Source organism: Takifugu flavidus, chromosome 6 (genome assembly GCF_003711565.1).
Source record: "Takifugu flavidus isolate HTHZ2018 chromosome 6, ASM371156v2, whole genome shotgun sequence".
Taxonomy (NCBI): Eukaryota; Metazoa; Chordata; class Actinopteri; order Tetraodontiformes; family Tetraodontidae; genus Takifugu; species Takifugu flavidus.
Window position 1 is genome coordinate 1,153,531 of NC_079525.1, and position 7,379 is coordinate 1,160,909.

General features: G+C 46.4%; 2 protein-coding genes across 3 annotated transcripts; both read left to right on the forward strand.

Annotated features, from left to right (window-relative positions):
• Positions 1-107: 107 nt before the first annotated feature.
• On the forward strand, positions 108-3,572 carry LOC130527958 (pannexin-1-like). The gene is made up of 5 exons (XM_057036810.1): positions 108-509; positions 1,416-1,537; positions 1,676-1,875; positions 2,341-2,842; positions 2,924-3,572. Exons 1-5 carry the CDS (start codon positions 329-331, stop codon positions 3,065-3,067), a joined length of 1,149 nt encoding a protein of 382 aa, XP_056892790.1. The 5' UTR covers positions 108-328; the 3' UTR covers positions 3,068-3,572.
• A 99-nt stretch (positions 3,573-3,671) lies between these two features.
• On the forward strand, positions 3,672-7,377 carry LOC130527959 (nuclear distribution protein nudE homolog 1-like). Of its 2 annotated transcripts, none has more exons than XM_057036812.1 (9): positions 3,672-3,806; positions 4,197-4,319; positions 4,397-4,550; positions 5,065-5,213; positions 5,293-5,429; positions 5,558-5,734; positions 5,823-5,908; positions 6,000-6,151; positions 6,240-7,377. In XM_057036812.1, exons 2-9 carry the CDS (start codon positions 4,234-4,236, stop codon positions 6,331-6,333), a joined length of 1,035 nt encoding a protein of 344 aa, XP_056892792.1. In that variant the 5' UTR covers positions 3,672-3,806; positions 4,197-4,233; the 3' UTR covers positions 6,334-7,377. The 2 variants fall into 2 exon arrangements, with proteins under 2 accessions (XP_056892792.1, XP_056892791.1); XM_057036811.1 differs by having other exon boundaries at positions 3,674-3,806; positions 6,237-7,377.
• The last annotated feature ends 2 nt before the right edge of the window (positions 7,378-7,379 follow it).

The window sequence follows — 7,379 nt, forward strand, 5'->3', positions numbered from 1 at the left end:
AGAGCGCCCCCCAGCGGCCGCAAGAAGGCACACACACACACACACACACACACACACACACACACACACACACACACACACACACACACCACACACACACACACACACCACCTGCCCTCCCCCTCCTTAAGTCTGGGTCAGCGTAACGGGACAGCAGGTTCATTATCGTCCCAGTAGCGAATGAAGAGAACCAAACAACAATCTGGCGGGTCTAAATATTCGATTATTGACGTTTCCATTTGCGGTTTTTAATTTACTTGGCGCATAAATTTTTAATTTTTTTCTAAGCCCGACAATTTTCCCACTAATTAGCCGGTCCCCGGCGGCCATGGCGATCGCAAGTGTTGCCGCTGAGTACGTTTTCTCCGACTTTTTGCTGAAGGCTCCCACGGAGTCCAAGTACAAGGGGCTGCGCCTGGAGCTGGCGGCGGACAAGATCGTGACGCTCCTGGCGGTGGGGATGCCTTTGTTCCTCATCTCCCTCGCCTTCGCTCAGGAGGTGTCAGTGGGTGAGTGGCCGCAGCGCCAATTATCGGACGCCCAGCGGACGCACGAGCAGCATCTCCGCACTAGTTTTACCTTTACCTTTTACGACCTGCTCAATTATACCTGAAATAAATAACGTGATGTGTGAATTCAAGTCACCCTTTAAGGTGTGTATGTTATAAACTGATGGTGAGAAGCAAATGGGCGTGGCCATCTTCCTCCACTGCTGGAAGCAGCGCGTGCTGCCGACCTTCTCCCACCTGCAGCCGTTTCTGCTATGATGGAGGAGTCGAGACCCATCGCGTTTTAACTCATGATGGATTCAGCGTTCAGCAACTGAAGTCATGGGTTCACAGCCAGCCATGTGGGATTTAACCTGTCCTGAATGTGGGACGTTTAGAAGTAGCCAAACCGAATTCAAAGTTCATGGGCCGTGAATGCTTCAGCAGCATTCAATAGATTTATGGTTATTAAATCAACATTCTTTTTTCAAAATATTTGGCAAAACAATTTGATTCAGTAAAATTTGGAGTAAAATTTGCACACTTTCCAGCAGGTGTGCAAAAGCATAAAAGCGGAAAAAACAAATTACAACAGCTGGGAGGTTACTGGCCTGACCGGCTGATCGTGGCGATAGTTGTTGTAATCTTTTCCTGCATGACATGAATAAAAAAACCAAACGGGAGGGGGGTGATTTCAAAATCAGCCAACGTTCTGTGGTGCGATTAGCAGGTCTTGTGTTCCTGCTAGTGCTACCTGGTGACCATTTGGGTCATCGATGGACTGAACAGGTCAGATTCTGGGGGGCAACCGGTGCCGGAGGATGTAACTGACAACACAGCCCCATCAAATGAGGCCATGCGAGTCCTCATGAATGTTCCTCTGCTCTTGATAATTCTTCTTCTTCTTCTTCTTTTCTGTCTTTTCAGGCACTCAGATTAGCTGCTTCGCACCCACTAATTTTTCCTGGAAACAGGCCGCATACGTGGACTCGTTCTGTTGGGCCGCAGTACAACAACAACCTCAGAGTGCACCGCTATGGCTACACAAGGTATACACGCCCCAATATTTGTCCATACTGAGGCTTTTAGCAACAACATTATTATTATCATCAACATCATCGACATCATCACTATTGCCTGTGCTGAAAGTGCCCCCGACCACTTTGTGGTTCTGTTTCTCCTGTCAGTTCTTTCCATACATTCTGCTCCTTCTGGCCATCCTCGTCTACATCCCAGCCCTTTTCTGGCGTTTTACTGCAACACCACATCTCTCCTCTGACCTCAACTTCATCATGGAGGAGCTGGATCGATTTTACACCCGGGCAATCAAAATGGCCAAGGATTTAGTGTCCATAGACGGCAAAGAGAGCCCAAGGGAAACACGGAGGTGACCACAGTCATTGTTTGCTTTTACTTTACCAGTTTCTTTGGCGGTGACGGAGCATTTTTAACAGTTACAGGAAGAAAGAACCCTTTAATTGTTTAAACATGCATTCATATTTCTGACCACTTGGGGGCGGTAAAGCAACGTAACGTATCGGTATGATAAATATCAGCAGGGATGAAAAAGCTAAAACAATCCTGTACAGGCCTCAACTGATAGTCATCTTGTTCCATTCGTTGATCTACAATAACTTTTTCATTATAATTTATATAATATATATAATTTATAATTTATGTTTTTGTTGTTTGTGGGTTTTTTTTTTAGCAGTGTAACTGAGTAAAAACAATCAGATGAAACTAAATAAATAAAGGAAACTGATTTTTATTCCAGGGGAAAATGTAGATGAGGTCTTTTGGGCATATTCCTGTCATGGGAGAAAATAAAAAGAATGTATTCTCCCCCCAACAGTATGATGGATGTGACGGAAGGCTGCTTAAAATTCCCTTTAGTGGAGCACTATCTAAAGACAAAGTGTTCGTCTCGCTCCCTCGTGGCGAAGTACCTGGTCTGCCGATGTTTGACCCTCCTGACCCTCATGCTGGGATGCGTCTTCCTCGGCTACTACATCTGTCTGGCCTCTCACGCCGATGAGTTCTCCTGTGATTTGCGCACAGGCGTGTTGCAAAACGACAGCGCGGTGCCATCGGCTCTCCAGTGCAAGCTCGTGGCCGTGGGCGTCTTTGGGCTGGTCAGCAAAATCAACCTGGGGATGTATGCGCTTCTCTCACCTGTGGTTGTGTACGCTGCCCTCGGACCAGCGCGTCAGAGCTCCAGCTTCCTCCAGCCTTATGAGATACTGCCGGGCTTTGGTAGTCTGGGCGTGATCACACCTTTCTATAACGACCTCAGCATTTATCTGCTGTTCCTGAAGGAGAATCTGAGCCATGTGGAATCCTTTAAATGTCTACAGGTGGGTTTATTCACAGATTTAGCTCAGTATGATGAATAGGGCGTTTGTGTCTTGTGTTTAAATGATGTGACTTGTTATCAGGTACTTGAGCTGTTGCAAGCAGCAGACGAAGAGGGATTTGACACCTTGTGCCTCCTTCAAACGCTGGGCCAGGTGAAGTCTGACGTGACCGACAGCAGGAAGGCATCGAGAAAAGAAAAAGAAACTAAGAAAACTGGAGAATGAAGCCTGTTAGGTAAAAGAGAACATGGGCGTATGATCTGTTGTACACTGTGAAGCATCAGAACAACAATTATTTTAACCTGGAATGAGTCCTTTTTTTAGCTTTTCCTCCTTGTCTGATTAAGGACGCTTGGTCCTGTACAGAAGACCCAGGCTGATTGACACATTGAATACTTCAGAAAGTATCTAGTCCGTTCAAATCTCAGGTCTGTGCTTTGCACTGAAATAACTACTTATGCGTGTCTGCAAAGCGTGAGCTGGTTTTTCAGGATTTTTAATTACCCCTTCATTGATAATATCAGCTGTTCTTCTGGGACTGACGTAAGTCCATTATTATATATTTTTATTAATACCTCCCTGCAAAATTCACCAATCTGTACTTGATGATAGTATTAACTATAAGAACTGTAAAAAATAAAATGAATGCAAACTCTTAAAGATGTCAACACAAGTTCCTCTCTATTTCCATTGCAATTACACAATTAAAGACTGAATCTCTGTTATGTAATTACGTGGTCTTTTATTTCTTTAATCCATCTTTAGAAAGTGTTGACACACTGTTGATGTATATTTATGTATTTATATTTTCTGTGATCATTTGAGCACTTCCGCAACTAAAACCTTCTCAACAATGATTGGCTCCCACAAAACCTACGTCATCTCGACTGTCCAATGGGAACGAAGAGCAGCAACTTGGTTTATATTCGGTTTATGAGTGGAAGCCTTCCGAACATTTTAAGAGGTTTGTTTCGTACCTTTTGTAATTTTTACTGATCTGCATACTTCATCACACAATGCGTTCTCTCAGCCGGTTTCTTTATAAGCAAGATAGTCTATTTTCGTTTTTATTTAATACGTTGGGATAATACATTCTTGCTAAATCAGCTAACTGTGCTAGCTTAGCCGTAGAGCTTAGCAGCCTTAACAGCTGGCTCTTAAGAGAAGTACGATAAACAATTTTTTTGTGGTCGGTAGAGGTACAAAACAGTTCTTTTCCATAGCTTACATTTGTTAACTGACAAAGTAAATGATCTCTGTTTCACTGACCTATTTATTTACAAAGTAAACAGATTTGTGCTTTGATCGTGTGGCAGTTTGGACGAGTTCAAAGCTTAGCTGGGTTTACGTTTAGGTCTGTCCTCTCGATTATCTTGGATCAAACAACAGACATGGAGGATCAATCAACGCAAAAGTTTTCATCCCTGAAAGAGGAGCTATGCTTCTGGAAGGAACAGGCGGAGAGACAGCAACAACGGTAACAGCTAGCGTTAATTATTTGGTATTTCTAGACGGAATGATGCGTTCACGGACGTGTTTTTGTGCCGTTTTCAGGGCCGATGAGTCTCAGGCAGAGCTGGAAGAGTTTCAACAGATGAGTCGGGACTATGAAGCCGAGCTGGAAACGGAGCTAAAACAGTGTGAAAGCCGAAATAAAGAACTGCTGTTAGACAAAAACCGCCTCTGCATTGAACTGGAAAATCTAAAGGTGGGACAAATGCGCCTCTAATATATTCTTTGGCCCCTGCAGACTCAGACAGTTGCAAATGTCCCAGTTAATGGTGGGCGTGCAGGTCACAGCTCCATCACACAGACAGGGACAAACCTGATTAAGCATAGAACTGATGCAGCCAGGAGGCAAATATCTGCCCAGCTATAAAGCAGCTGACTGCTATTTTTGTTTATTTCCTTTGGGGATAAAGAAAGAAGTGAACGCATGACTGTGCAAAAAAGCCACACATTGACAGAATATTATTTGGGACTTTTTTTTGGCATTAAATGTACGTGAATGTATTTTAAAATAGGTTAACTTGTTTTGGTTTCCCTGGGTATATTGTCCAACGATGCTGCCATATGGTCTATCAAGTATTATGTAATGCTACTCGGTTGTTAAAATGGGTGCAAATTACTGTTGGACCAAAGAGGCCTTGGTTTTTATTGGACCCACGTGGGCGTCAGCTGAGAAAAACACTGCAAAGTGTCCGTATTTGTGCTGTGCGCAGGAGAAATTTGAGACGCAGCACTCCGAGGCGTTCAGGCACATCTCGACGCTGGAGGAAGACTTGGCACAAACCAGAGCCGTGCGAGATCACCTGCAGAAATACATCAGAGAGCTGGAGCAGGCCAACGACGACCTGGAGAGGACCAAGAGGTCAGAGCGCGAGACGTTTGCCGGTGCGCCGGGTGTGAACCTGTCGTGTGTCGTTGTGTTGACTGGCTGCCTGTTGCAGAGTGACCATCATGTCACTGGAGGACTTTGAACAGCGCATGAACCACGTGATAGAGCGGAACGCCTTTCTGGAGAGCGAGTTGGACGAGAAAGAGAACCTGCTGGAGTCAGTTCAGAGGCTGAAGGATGAAGCGAGAGGTCAGCATTCACTGTCATTTACATTCATTTACATTAAGGGCTCAGTCAGGCTTCCATATTTGGCCTTCTAGCGCTCTCCTCTTTACACCCTCTTATCCTTTGCTAATATTCCAACACATTTATGTCAGACCTACGCCAGGAGCTGGCCGTGCGTCAGAAAGAGAGACGGCCGTCTAGCAGCCTGGGAAAAGACGCAGATCGGACGGACGGCCCGTGCCCTGCAGTCGGAAGCCCTTCCGTTCCCATCACACCCTCCAAGCCCATCTGTGCATTTACCACTCCCCCAGCTTCCAGCATCCGAAGAGGTAAATAAAGCACGTGCGCCTGCGTGTGACCCTAATGAATGAATGAATGTGAATGTTTGAATTGGCTGTTTGTACCCGTTTCATTCAGGGGATGGTCTGACTGGGACTCCTCTCACTATGTCTACTCGAATATCTGCGCTCAACATCGTAGGAGAACTGCTGCGGAAAGTCGGAGTAAGACGTCTGACCAAGTTTCCGGTGTTCCGGGATTTCAAAGCTGGATTTTGAGTCCAGGCGTTGACCGAGTTTGTTTGAATCCCTCCAGAATCTGGAGTCAAAGTTGGCGTCCTGTCGAGACTTTGTCTATGACACGTCTGCCAGCAGACCGTCGCTCTCGGCCGCCCCCGGCAGTCCTCTGGCTTTAGAGAGAGGCCCCGAAGTACCGGCCAGCATGAGCCCCCCCCCACAATATGACAGGTGAGAGGAGAAAAGGTCCAGTAAGAAGAAGAAGCTCCTTTTGGTGATGATTGTTGTGTGACCGTTGCGCTGTTGCTTTGTGTAGCAGTTTAGTGAAGCGGTTGGAATTTGGACCCGCTCCTCCGAGAGGGATCTCCCAGGGTCCTCAGTCCCCTCAGGGAGGGGTGAAGATCCTGCTCTGAGAGGAACCACAAGCCCGAACCTCCCCGACTGTCCTGACACTACGGCAGGGGGACATTGAACGCACCACGTTGCGCCTGTCTGAACAGAAAGCTGCTCCCCTCATGTAAACTGCCCCCATTCCTTCTGCCTCAGGCTGACACCTCACATCTCTTAGAAACACAAGCGGAGATCCGGCTGCTCGTTCTGCATCGTCCACCACGTTTGCCAATGTTTTAGGAAGGGCTTCAGACCCTGAGAGGGTTTCACAGGGTATTGTCCCCCTCTGGTCTGGAGCTGCTGCGGTTCTTTAAAGCACGAGCTTGGATAATGCTTGAACGCACCACAAACCCACTTTTCCCTGCGGAGAGGGCTTTTCTGAGAGCAGATGTGGGGACTTCAGCCGTTGCTGCCTTCATCGATGTTATTCTCAACCCATCCTTCCGATGCCCGGCGTCTAATCGAGATGTGAACGTTTCTCAGGCGAGTTAATATCTCGCGTTGGAGTTGGTTATATTTAGTTAAACCCTGCCTAACATCGTCCATCCTGCTGTTCCACTAATTTTAGACATCTGACCATTTTCTGGTATGCCAGGCTTAAAGGGAAGTATGGGGGGTTGGGTTTTTGTCGTGTGGCCAATGAGGCTCTGACAGAACCTTGTTCTGGTCCACTGCTGAATGCACTGCTTTAACCCTACATGTGTGAGCGCCCCCGCTACTGGGAGCTAGTAATGGTGGGAGACTATAGAGGAGATGCAAAGCAATAATAGTTTTTAACAGTAGTACATTTACAAAGATCCAGAGCTTCTGCTAAAGGTCTTTAGTTATTGTGTTTTGCTGCGTTGGACTGATGCTCCTCTTCCTCGCGCCGTGAAGCGTTACTGATCTCCACTGTGCCTGGTGGATGCAGCTCCGCTGGTCCTGTGTTTGGACTCCAAACTGTGCCTGAGATACAATTACCTTTGTTTCTTTTCAGCCAAGTTCTGTTTGGAATTTTAAAAGTGGATTGCCGTGTTTACGTTCCTCCTCGCTGTAGCAGATTAACATGTTAAAAACACCAATCAAAACC

Bases quoted from the DNA above. Each gene is read 5' to 3' on its own strand.
- LOC130527959 (XM_057036811.1), top strand. From the start codon at position 4,234: ATGGAGGATCAATCAACGCAAAAGTTTTCATCCCTGAAAGAGGAGCTA. The intron at 4,551-5,064 runs GTGGGACAAATG...TGCTGTGCGCAG, and splicing joins TTGAACTGGAAAATCTAAAG to GAGAAATTTGAGACGCAGCA. The intron at 5,430-5,557 runs GTCAGCATTCAC...CATTTATGTCAG, and splicing joins GCTGAAGGATGAAGCGAGAG to ACCTACGCCAGGAGCTGGCC.
- LOC130527958 (XM_057036810.1), top strand. From the start codon at position 329: ATGGCGATCGCAAGTGTTGCCGCTGAGTACGTTTTCTCCGACTTTTTG. The intron at 510-1,415 runs GTGAGTGGCCGC...CTGTCTTTTCAG, and splicing joins CGCTCAGGAGGTGTCAGTGG to GCACTCAGATTAGCTGCTTC. The intron at 1,876-2,340 runs GTGACCACAGTC...TCCCCCCAACAG, and splicing joins AGCCCAAGGGAAACACGGAG to TATGATGGATGTGACGGAAG.